Genomic DNA, 13,385 nt, shown 5'->3' on the forward strand with positions numbered 1-13,385 from the left:
TAACCATCTCCCCTTGACATTCAATGGCATTACCATCGCTGAATCCCCCACTATCAACATCCTAGGGGCGACCATTGACCAGAAACTGAACTGGAGTAGCCATATAAATACTGTGGCTACAAGAGCAGGTCAGAGGCTAGGAATCCTGCGACGAGTAACTCACCTCCTGACTCCCCAAAGCCTGTTCACCATCTACAAGGCACAAGTCAGGAGTGTGATGGAATACTCTCCACTTGCCTGGATGGGTGCAGCTCCAACAACACTCAAGAAGCTCGACATCATCCAGGACAAAGCAGCCCGCTTGATTGGCACCCCATCTACAAACATTCACTCCCTCCACCACCGAAGCACAGTGGCAACAGTGTGTACCATCTACAAGATGCACTGCAGCAACGCACCAAGGCTCCTTCAACAGCACCTTTCAAAGCCGCAACCTCTACCAACTAGAAGGACAAGGGCAGCAAATACATGGGAACACCACCAAGTTCCTCTCCAAGTCACACACCATCCTGACTTGGAACTATATCACCCTTCCTTCACTGTCACTGGGTCAAAATCCTGGAACTCCCTTCCTAACAGCACTGGGGTGTACCTACCCCACATGGACTGCAGCGGTTCAAGAAGGCAGTCACTACCACCTTTTCAAGGGCAATTAGGGAGGGGCAATAAATGCTGGCCTGACCAGCGACGCCCACATCCCATGAATGAATAAGAAAAGGTACAAAAATTTTCTTTGTTAGTTAGCATCAGGAGGCAAAGAAATCCAGATGAATAATAAAAGTGTCATTTGGGTAATTGTCTTGAAGCATCTGCTGTGATTAATCAGGTCTCTGGGCTCCAGACAGTGCCATGGCTTTGCATCAATTACTACATATAAGAAAATACAAATCTGCAAAGATTTAATCTGCCCCATCATTTAAAGCAATCTCTCAGCATCCAGGCACATTGCTTTATCACCCTCCTTCTTTCAAAACATCTCCCGCATTTCTTGATTGACCACTGATTCAGTCATATTGTCCATCTCTGTCTTAATGTTTCTATTCAATCCTACAGCACAGCCTCGATTCGAGACTGCTCATTGTGAGAGGGGAGGCTTCTATAGAATCTGATTTGACATTAGAGTTGGTCACAGAATTGGCCCAAAAGCCTTATATCTCCAACCCACATTGCCATGCAGTGAGGCCCCTGGCCCAGAACAGTTTCTAGAGTCAATAACAACACAGAAGGAGGTCATTTGGCCCATCACGTCCATGCTGGCTCTCTGTAGAGCAATCCAATCAGTCCCATTCCCTGGCTCTATCCCCGTAGCCCTGTAAGTTTATTTTCCTCAAGTGTCCATCCAATTTTCTTTTGAAATCATTCATCATCTCTGCTTCCACCACCCTCATAGGCAGTGAGTTCCAGGTCTTTACCACTCACAGTGTAAAAGAAAAATTCTTCTTCACATTCCCCCCTGCATCTTTTGCCCAAAACCTTCAATCTGTGTCTCCTAGTCCTTGTACCATCAGCTAATGGGAACAGCTTTTCTTTGTCTACCCTATCCAAACCTGCCACAATCTTCTACACCTCTATCAAATCTCCCCTCAATCTCCTTTGCTCCAAGGAGAACAATCCCAGCTTCACCAGAGCTATGGGAATTGAGCGGGGGAGTGGGACTGACTGGATTGCTTTGCAGAGAGCTGGCATGGATTCAATGGGCCAAATGGCCTCCTTCTATGTCGTAAAAGACTCTACGACCAACCTAACCTTGTAACTAAAATCGTCCATCCCTAGAACCATTCTGGTGAATCTCCTTTGCACCTTCTCAGGACCCTCACATCTGTCCTAAAGTGTGGTGACCAGAACTGGACGCAATACCCTGGTTGTGGCCTAACCAGAGCTTTATAAAGGTTCAGTAGAACTTCCCTGCTTTTGTACTCAATACCTCTCTTTATGAAGCCCAAGATCCCATATGCTTTGCTAATTACTCTCTCAATATGTCCTGCCACCTTTTAAAGATCGATGCACATGAATCCCCAGGTTCCTCTATCCCTGCACTCTTTTTACAGCTGTGCCATTAACTATATATTCCCTCTCCCTATCCCTTTTGCCAAATTGCATCACCTCACACTTCTCTGTATTCAATCCCATCTGCCACTTGTCTGCCCATTCTGCTAGCCTATCTATGTCCTGTTGCTGTCGATTGGTATCATCCTTACTGCCACACCTCCATGTTCGATAGCATTGACAAATTTTAGAATTTGTATTCCAAGATCCAAGTCATTTATCTATGTCAAAAAAGCAGTGATCCTAGCACTGACTATTGGGGAACACCGCTGTCCACCGTTTTCCAGTGTGGAAAAAACTATTTACCACAATTCACAGTTTTCAGTCCTTCAGCCAATTTTTTATCCAATTGGACTCTGATCCTCCTACTCCATGAGCCTGAATTTAGCTAACCAGTCTTTTATGTGGTACTTTGTCAAAGACTTTCTTAAAATCCACATAAACAACATCCAATGTATTCTTTTCATCAACCTTCTCTGTTCCTTCATCAAAAAATTCAATTAGCTTAGTCAACCACGATCTGCCTTTTACAAATGCATGCAGCCTCGCCTTAGTTAACTCCAACCTCTCCAAGTGCCTGTTATTTTTTTCGCTGATAATTCCCCTACCCACCACTGATGTTAAACTGACCTGTCTGTTGTTGCTAGGACTGTCCTTAGACCCTTTCTTGAATAAGGGTGTCACATTTGCCACTCCCCAGTCCTCTGGCACCTCCCCATATCCAGGGAAAATTGGAAGATTATGGCAAGCCCTTCCGCTATCTCCACCCCCACTTCCTTTCAGCAACCTGGGATGCAAGCCATCCGGATCAGGTGACTTATTCACTCTCAGCATAGCCAGCCTTTCCAGTGCATCCTGCCTATCAATTTCCACCCCATCCATTGCCTCTACCATCTCGCTTCTACCGATATTTTGTCAGCATTCTCTTCCTTGGTAAACACTGATACAAAGTACTCAGTAAGTATTCTAGCCTTGTCCTGTACCTCCTAAGCATATTTCACCCTCTTTTGTCCCTAATAGTTTATTATTTTTTTTATTTTAATTTTTTTTTCATTTATTTTATTTATTTTTTTATTTATCCACCCTGCTTCTTACAACCCGCTTACTATTTACATGCTGATAGAGTTTGAGCTCCTTTTTATATTAACTGCTATCTATTCTCACATTCTCTCTTTGCCAGTCTTATTTTCCTCTTCCCTTCCCCTCTCAACTTATTGTCTTTGTCCTGGTTCTCGCTTGAAAAATACACCCTCTTTTTTTTGTTTCATCATATCCTCTATCTCGCTCATCATCCATGGATTGCTGTTTTTGGTTCCTTTACCTTTCACCAGTTTTGGAATGTACCTGGCCTGTACCTGAAACATCTCCTCCTTAAAGATCACCCCTTTTTCATTACAGTTTTTCCTGTCAATCTTTGGTTTCATTTTACCCTGGCTAGATCGCCTCTCATTCCCTTGAAGTTAACCCTCTTCCAATTTAGAAGTTCTACTTTAGATTGTTCCTTGCTCTTCTGCATTACTAATCTAAAGCTTATGATACAATGATCAGACTGACCCAAGTGTTCCCCACAGGCACATGGTCCACTTGGCCCACCTCATACCCCAGATCCAGCAACACCTCCTTCCTAGTTGGACCGAGAACATACTGGTGAATGAAGTTCTCCTGAACACATTTCAGAAATTCCTCTCCCTCCTTACCCTTTAACATTATCCCAATCGATATTTGGGTAATTAAAGTCCCCCATTCATCACTTTATAGTTCTTGCACATCTCTCTGATTTCCCTGCAGATTTGCTCCTCTATCTCCCTCTCACTATTTGGAGGCCTATAGAATACCCCAAGTAGTGTGATCATCCCCTGTTGGCTTCTCAACTCTAACCAAATGGATTTTGTCCTTGCCCCCTCTCTTTCCAACATTACAATATCTTCCCTAATCAGTACTGCCACCCACCTCCTTTTTTCCCTCCCCTATCTTTTCTGAACACTTTGTATCCTTGAATATTAAGTCCTTACCATTTTTAAGCTACGTTTCTGTTATTGCCACTGCATCATATTCCCACACGGATATTTGTGCTTGTAGCTCACCAACCTTATTCACCACACTTAGTGCATTTACATACATGCATTGTAAACCTGTCTTTGAATTCCGCATAGTCCTTCTTAGTCTGTTCCTATCTAATATTGTACTGTTGCCTTCTCTAGTACCATCCAACCCTTTCACTCCTTTATGCACCTTATTCCTCTCTTCTACTTCTATATGCTGGTGCCCATCCCCCTGCCAATTCAGTTCAAACCCTCCCCAACCAGGCTAGTGAACCTTGCCACAAGGACATTGGTCCCAGTACTGTTTTGGTGCAACCTGTCCCTTTTGAATAGGTGCCTTCTGAACTGGCCTCAATGTCCCAAGATCCTGAAGCCTCCCTCCTGTACCATGCTTCAAGCCACGCATTGATCCTCCCTATCTTCCTATTTCTATTCTCACTAGCGCTTGGCACTGGGAGTAAACCAGAGATTACAACCTTCGAACACCTACTTTTTAACTTCCTCCCTAGCTCCTGAAAATCTGACCGTAGAACCTTAATACCAGCGCTCTCTATGTCGCTGGCACCGACGTGAACCACAACTTCTGGCTCACTCCTTTTCCCTTGCAGAATATTGTGCACCATCTTAGTGGTGTCCTTTTACCCACCCCCCCCCCCCACCCCCAACTGCAGCCCCAGCACCAGGGAGGCAACACACCATGAGAGACTCATGATGACTGTTGCCAAAACGCTTGTCTGTCCCCCTAATTATGGAATGTCCGATAATGATTGCATTTCTGCACTTTGCTGTTCCCTCCTGTGCAGTCCCTTGCCCATTGATGCCATTGTCTGAACTGCACTCCTTCAAGCTGTCATCACTCTCAGAAGTCTCCAGTGCTGAGTACCAGTTTGAGGGTGGCACACACCCCGAAGCCTCCTGAACTTCTGCCTTTTCCTACTCTTCCAGATAGCCACACATCTACTATCCTAAACACTCACTGCATGTGGAGTGACCAACTCCTGGAATGTATGACCTAGGAAATTTGCATCCTCCCTGATGCTCCACAGTGACTCCAGCTGCCCCTCAAGCTTATAAATCCTGAGCTTGAGCTCAAGCAGCTGGAGATGCTTTCTACACATGTGGTCCCTCAAGACACATGAATTACCCCTGGTAAACTAACACCATGTTTCATAAAGAGGGTTTAATGCCCCTATTGTTGTAGAATCAGGTGATGAAAATGGTGGCTGTGGGTGGAATGGAGGTGGGGGGGTGGTGTGGGGGTGGCGTGGTGTGTAGGGGCAGCTAATGGGATAAGCTGCTCTTGGGGAGGAGAGTCATGGTCAGGACCTTGAGGCAGGATTGTGGCTGTGAGCCCATTGCTGGATTTTATCTTATTTTTGCAACTAGTTACAATCCCTTTAGGGACCATTAACTTTTAAAAAGAGAGTCTAATTCTCAGTTACTACTGAAAGAATTACACCACAAGATTTCACGTTTTAAACAAAAAACTTTACTGTACAAGAGTTAAACAAAGCAAAACACTACTAACAACATGACAATTTGGTAACATTTATACTTTTAACTTAAAATCTTAACAGAACATGACGTTGTATGCTTTAAGTGCTAAACTGCAATGGAACACTCCTATTTTACTGTTACTTCCACCCCAAGAGTCCCCTATAAGTGACAGAATCTTGTCAGTTTGTTCACTACTGCTGGGACCAATCCAAAGCATACCGCAGCTCTTAGGAATTTAGTTTGATTCCTTAGTTTCTCAGCTATCTTCTGAGATGTGATATCTTCCGAATTTGGACTTCCCAGCTTGAGCATGGGCCTGCCTCAAAACAGAATCACACCTAGTTCCTGATGGCTTCTTTGCTTCGGAGTCCAACTGACTTCCAAAGGCCAACTACCTGTCTGTCAGAAGGCACACAGATCAAAACATCAGCAGATACCCCCTGCATCATCTCTCTCCATAGCAAGTGGTACATATGGGATGTCCCAGATAGCAATTTAAACTAATTATTTCCAGCTCCAAATCTTCTCTTTGTTCCGGGAAAACATATGAATAATTTAAATAAAAGTAAAATATTACAGATGCTTGAAATCTGAAATAAAAGCAGAAAATGTTGGAAATACACAGCAGGTCTGGCAGCATCTGTGGAGAGAGAAAACAGAGCTAACATTTCAGGTCTGTGACCTTTCATCAGAACTGTTTCAATCAGAATAATTTAAATCCCTGATAGAGGCAGCTGCAAACATATCATCTCCATCAACAAGGTCAGAGAGGTTCCCATTGTTTAAGTCCTTCATACTTCCCATTATGACCTTACTAAATAAACATATTCACCCTTTAATTTGTAACCATCCTAGGTTTGTTTACCAGCTTCTCAAACCAAGTGTTTTCATTTGGTTTGCATTAAAAAAAATCAATTCCAAATTAAAAATTATCTCTAGAAAATTAATACGATCAGCTGGTTCATGGTTTGTAACAACCTCAAACCATCTGGAAAAGGCAGACAGTTTTCAAAGGCAAATCCACGCTCTGATGTCAACATCAAGCTGAGGAAGCTAGAAGTTGTTTTCATTAGAAGGGGGGCTGATAGAGAACTTTAAGATTATGAAGGGATGAGACTGGGGAGATAGAAACTCTGCTTTCAGTGGTAGATGGATCTAGACTGTGGGACATAGATTTTAAAAATTCATTGTAAGAGATTTAGGACAGAGAACGGGGGAAGATGTTTCTACATGGAGGTTTGTGAGACAATGAAATTCACCACTGGAATTAGTGATTGAAGCAAAGACCATGTCAATATTGAAGGTTTGATAGGTGGTTCAATGAAAAGGGGATAAAGGGATTTGGGAACAGGGAAGGTACTTGGGATTAACACTATGGGTCATGTGGAGGATTAGCACTGCTTGGGGGCCAAGCCCCCTGTTCCTGTGTAATTCCAAGATCAGAGTGAAACTTCCCCTACTCTGCATCAAAAGTCTGTCTCAATCCCAACCCCAATCCTGTCCTTACCCAACTTTCACATCTTACATCTGGTGTTGGGAGCAGGGTCACTCAATAGCAATTGTGGGGAAGGGGGGAGGAGGTGTTGGTTGATTATGTATTCTTTTCCGGAGGAGAGTTGAGGACACGTGCAGAACTCCTATCACCTGGTCTGTATGCTAAAAGACAGGAAATGCTGGAGATGCTCACCCGGGTCAGGCAGTAACTGTGGCGAGAAGTGAGGAGTTAATGTTTCAGGTGTCACCCTTCTCATCTGTTCTCTCCATGGATACTGACTGACTGGCGGAGTGTTCCCAGAATTTTCTGTCTCTGTTCAGGAATTTCAGCATTTTGCTTTTTGCCAGTCTCAGCTACTCGCTGGATAAATTTTCTGATTGGGAGAAAAACCATTCTGACATAACATACATGCCAATGTATGGTTTGTTTAATATCAAATATTACCTGTTGGAGCCTCACCATTTGGAGTGGAGACAGTTTTGAAGCGCATTGTAGTCCTGAAATGTTACAGGGTCAAACAAAATGTTTGTTTCTATCTTTCAAGAGGTGACTGGGATCCACCCGTCTGAAGGGAGTGTGGAAGGAGGAACCCACCTGACTGTGAATGGGCGGTTCTTTGATGAAACAGACGCCCCTGCCAGAGTTACTGTAGGGGGTAGGTAAAAAGAGAATGACCAGAAAGACTTGCATTTCTATAGCATGTTTCATCACCTCCGTGCATCCCAAAGCACTTTACAGCCAATGAAGTACTTTTGAAGTGTAGTCACTGTTGTAATGTAGGAAATGCAGCGGCCAATTTGTGCACAGCAAGATCCCACAAACAGCAATGTGATAATGACCAGATAATCTCCGTTAGTTATATTGATTGAGGGATAAATATTGGCCAGGACACTGGGGAGAACTCCCCTGCTCTTCTTCAAAATAGCACCATGGGATTTTTTACATCCACCTGAGAGGCCAGATGGGGCCTCAGTTTAACATCACATCTGAAAGACGGCACTTGTGACAATGCAACACTCCCTCAGTACTGCACTGGGAGAGTCAGCATAGACTATGGGCTCAAGTCTGTGCAATGGGACTCGTACCCACAAACTTCAGATGTGAGAATGCTACCCACTGAGTCAAGGCTGACACAGCTAACAGCCAGTCTGTGCAAGATGCTCCATTTATTATAAAATAACTCTGCGATAAATGGACCAACCCACTGAGAGCTCCACTCAATGGGAGGTGACTCCCACCTCCCAACTAATGCCTCCTTCAAGCCTGATCCTATTTTCTAACACCACTTATAATTTAAATATAGATACAGTCCTGGGGAGTGTGGTTTATGGTCTGTGATGTGAACCCATTTTTATTTGAACATATCCACAGTCATTTGTAATGAACCTGTCATCTATGACACTGCAATCAGTTTAATAAAAAAGCTTGCTTTCATTTAACAAACCAGCCATGTTCACGCTAAATGTGAAACTAAACCCATTCTCCTAGTTTTGGTTTCTATATTTTGTTTTCTTCATGTTTTACACACAGGTCAGAGCTGTGAGATTCGAAGTATCAATACAATTCAAATAATCTGTCAGATCGCAAAGGAAACCAATCTTTCCAGAGCAGTTTTTCCAGGTGACATTTATTTTTTGCTGATTTATAATTTTTCTTCACAAATTTTAATTTTGTAACTATTATCAAATTATATTGTCAGCTGATGTCAAATGAGATGTATGTAAAAGTCTTTAGTTACTGAAAATGGATCGGACTATACATATGTGTAGGCGGCACAGTGGCGCAGTGGGTAGCACCGCAGCCTCACAGCTCCAGTGACCCGGGTTCAATTCTGGGTACTGCCTGTGTGGAGTTTGCAAGTTCTCCCTGTGTCTGCATGGGTTTCCTCCGGGTGCTCCGGTTTCCTCCCACATGCCAAAGACTTGCAGGTTGCTAGGTTAATTGGCCATTATAAATTGCCCCTAGTATAGGTAGGGAAATATAGGGACAGGTGGGGATGTGGTAAGAATATGGGATTAGTGTAGGATTAGTATAGATGGGTGGTTGATGGTCGGCACAGACTCGGTGGGCCGAAGGGCCTGTTTCAGTGCTGTATCTCTAAACTAAACTAAACTATATACAGGGCAATGTGTTAGAAACGCTATGTGACATGTGACTTGCTAGTTATTTCAACTTAATTCATACGCTTGGTATCCTAAAATAGATCTATTCTATTATTCTCCAACTGTATCTAACACCCCACTACCCCCCCCCCCCCCACCTCCCTCCCAACGCCCCCTCCTCCCTCCTCCCACCCCCGCAACTATTTTGGGGTCAGTCAGAAGAACATGGACTCAAATGCAGCAGAATAAATCAATATTGCTTATAACCAAAGGCTAGTGCCAGTTAATTCAGGGACAGCTAACTTGTAAAATAAGTTTAGTTTATAACAGAGGCAGGGCTGTCTGATTATTTTATGGTGTGAGGAGTGACAGGGAGATGTTTAAATTTTCTTGTGAAAACTATATTCTGTTCATCCCATTATTTGACATCAAAGTTTACTGGTTTAAAATCAGCTTTAAAATTCCCCATTAGGGCAATTTTTAGTTTGCCTTCTGAAAAGGCAGCAGTATGGAAATCCAAATCCCTACTACACCAAAGTATCCAGCGCACACAACAAGCTGTCTGTGTTTGCAAGTCCCACGGTCGTGCTACCATTTGTGGTGAACTGTCCACTACTTTCTCCAGAAAACCTAATGGTTAAATACGTTGCTTTTCTTTGTAAGGTTCTAAGGCAAATAATGATATCTAAAATCAGAGGATTGTAATCGGGATTTTCCAGAAGGATATCTGTTGGTTTCCAACCTCAATGTATGTTTCTGGAGGCTCTGAGATTGGAGCTTCATGCTGGTCTCAAAGATCATAGATTTTAAACCCCTCCCTGAGTAAAGAGTGAACATACAGAAATGAAGCCGAGGAATAGACCAGCTAGTTCACTGACCCTGCCCCAGACTGTACAACTTATACACCGACTGACCCCATCCATCAGCCTCACACAATCTCCCGGGAGAGACAAAAAAGACAGAACAGACCTTCGGCCAATAGGAGAACAATACCTACAATGCGACCAAACAAATTCCAGGGGACCACATTGACTGAGAAACACATCCCCCTAATGTTCAACCCTCCTGTACAAAGCCAGGCTGGCCACACTCACCAACATGTCGGCTCCCTTTTGAATGTGCTCAGTGGATTCGCACTCACTGGCTGACCCAGCAGTTTGTTCCAGAGGTCAGTGACACTCTGCACAAAGAAATATCTCTTAAAACATCGCTTAGTTCTCCAATTACATAACTTATGCCCCCTGCTCCTCCCTAACTCAAATAGCCTAGTGACATGGACCGAATCTAATCTAACATACATTTCTAGCCTTCTTGAACCTTCTTGGTAAAATGCTATTTTCTGTAATAGGAAACGTGTTGCTATTCATCTCTTGTTGGTAAACAACCTCTTCTTTGGTTGGTTTGGGTTGTTAATACATCTATTGAAAATCTAATTGGACTTAGTCAATCGTGCATAAATGCAGAAAAGATGAAAGGGGTAATTTTACAAACCCATACTCGATGTGTAACTTCACTGCCTATTACAAATTTCTCCATCCATAAGGAATGGAACAATGACACCAGCTTCCCTTAGATGAGGCTTTAATCTGGGTGTGTGAATTTAATTCAATCCTGGCCTCTGTTTTTAATCTCTCCACCATTGGCAGCCGTGCCTTCAGCTGCCTGGGGCCCCAAGCTCGGGAATTCCTTCCCTAAACCCCTCCACCTCTCTCCTCCTTTCAGACACTGTTTAAAACCTCCTTCTTTGACCAAGCTACTTGACCAAGCCATCTCCTTATATGGCTTGGTGTCAAATTCTGTCTGATAACAGTCCTATGAAGCGTCTTGGGATGTTTTACTGTGTTGTTATAATGTAGACAAACACAGCAGCCAATTTGAACACAACAAGGTTCCACAAACAGCAATGAAATAAATGACCAGATAATCTGTTTTATTGGTCTGATTGAGGGATGAATGGAGAACTCTTGTATGATATTTTGAGTGCAACTCAAAAGGCAGACAGTGCCTTGGTTTAATATTCCATCCACAATGCAGTGTTTATCAGCCTAGGTAATGTGTTCAAGTCTCTGGAGTGGCTCTTAAACACTCATAAACTTCAGACTCAAAGGGGACAATGATACCACTGAACAAAGCTTGTATTGAGTGGCTGTTAGACTGACTTGTTATACTGGCCTTTAAAATACATGCTTAGAATTACAGAAGCGTATAATCACAGAATGGTTACAGCAAAGAAGGAGGCCATTCAGCCTGTTGTGTTTGTGTAAAAGAAAATCTTTTCCTCATGTTGCTGTTGGTTCTTTTACCATTTGCCTTATATCTGTGTCCTCTGACTCTCGACCTTTCTGCCAATGGGAACAGTTTCTCCCTATCAGCTCTGTCCCCACCCCTCATGATTTTGAACACCTCTACCAAATCTCCTCTCAACCTTCTCTTCTCTAAGGAGAACAACCCCAGCTTCTCCAATCTATCCATATAACTGAAGTCCCTCATCCCTGGAACCACTCTTGTAAATCTTCTTTGCAGGCTCTTTAAAGCCTTCACATCCTTCCAGAAGTGTGGTGCCCAGAATTGAACACAATACTCCAGTTGAGGCCAAACCAGGGTTTTATACAGGTTTATCATAACTTCTTACTTTTGCACTCTATGCCTCTACTTATGAAGCCCAGGATCCCTATGACATTTTAATCACTTTCTCAATTTGCCTTGCCACCTTCAATGATTTATTCACATATACCCCCAGATCTCTCTGTTCCTGCATCCCCTTTAGAATTGTGTCCTTTATTTTGTGTTGCCTCTCCTCATTCTTTCTATCAAAATGTATCACTTCACACATTACATTTCATCTGCCACGTGCTTCCCATTCCATCCGCCTGTCTATGCCCTCTTGAAGTCTATCACAATCCTCCTCACAGTTCACAATACTTCCATGTTTTTTGTAATCTGCAAAATTTTAAATTGTGCCCTGTACTCCCAAGTCTAGGTCATTAATATATATCAATAAAAGCAATGATCCTGGTACCGAACCTTGGAGAACCCCACATATACCTTCCTTCACTCCAAATAAACAACCATTCACCACTACTCTCTGTTTCCTGTCACTCAGCCAACTTTGTATTCAAACTGCCACTGTCATTTTTATTCCATAGGTTCTAACTTTGCTGACAAGCCTATTATGTGACACTTTATCAAACATCTTTTAGAAGTCCATGAAAAGCACATCAACCGCATTATCCTCATCAACCCTCTTTGTCACCTCATCAAAAAACTCAAACAAGTTAGTTAAACATGATTTGCCTTTAACAAATCCATGCTGGCTTTTCTTAATTAGTCCACATTTGTCCAAGTGTCTGGTAATTATGTCCTGGATTGTTGTTTCTAAATAGTTTCCCATCACCAAGGTTAAACTGACTGGTCTGTAGTTGCTGGGTTTATCCTTACACTCTTTTTGAACAAAGGTGTAAAATTTTCAATTCTCCAGAACTCTGGCACCTCCCCTGAATCTAAGGATGATTGGAAGATTATGGCCAGTACCTCCACAATTTCCACCCTTACTTCCCTCAGTATCCTCAGATGTATTCCATCCAGTCCTGGTGACTTATCAATTTAAGTACAGCCAACCTATCTAATGCCTCCTCCTTATCAATTTTTACCTCCTTTTTCACTGTGACGTCAGCAGTACTTTCTTCCTTGGTAAAGACAGATGCAAAGTATTCATTTAGCACCTCAGTCATGCCCCCTGCCTCCATACGTAAATCCCCTTTTTGGTCCATAATTGGCCCCACTCCTTTTAGTGTAGTATAATGTACATAAGCTGTTGCTGGGTAGATTATGTATATAGACCTTAGCATCATCAGAGGATGTGATGTCATGAGTCTATATCTCGTGCTACTCAGTGTAGCAGCCTAATAAGAAGACCCCTGTAAATAAACTCCTGTTACTTTGACCCAGAGTCTACTGTTCTCGTTCAATGCTAATAGGACATTGACAAGATAGTATATGGTGGCAGCAGTAAAAAGGACTTTCCGAGCATAAGAAAGCAAAAGAAATTGAAGACTTTGAAGAAACTTGGAAAAATCGATTCCTTTACCAGAAAGCTTTGAGCAAGCAGCAGGGCCCAACCAGACCAAAGTGTGGCCGAGATGGATTCGAAGATTCAACAGGTACCATTCCACATCAGGTTTAACATCACGGTCGGACAAAGAA

General features: G+C 42.9%; 1 protein-coding gene across 1 annotated transcript in view; it reads left to right on the forward strand.

Moving 5' to 3' along the window:
- The window catches only part of pkhd1l1.1 (PKHD1 like 1, tandem duplicate 1), a 258,831-nt gene that overhangs the window by 33,054 nt on the left and 212,392 nt on the right, over positions 1-13,385 (forward strand). Inside the window, exons 12-13 of the mRNA XM_068032692.1 lie at positions 7,625-7,735; positions 8,611-8,700. Of these exons, the coding sequence (XP_067888793.1) occupies positions 7,625-7,735; positions 8,611-8,700 (201 nt within the window). The remainder of the gene's footprint in view (positions 1-7,624; positions 7,736-8,610; positions 8,701-13,385) is intronic.

This window comes from Heterodontus francisci, chromosome 5, assembly GCF_036365525.1.
Source record: "Heterodontus francisci isolate sHetFra1 chromosome 5, sHetFra1.hap1, whole genome shotgun sequence".
Lineage (NCBI taxonomy): Eukaryota > Metazoa > Chordata > Chondrichthyes > Heterodontiformes > Heterodontidae > Heterodontus > Heterodontus francisci.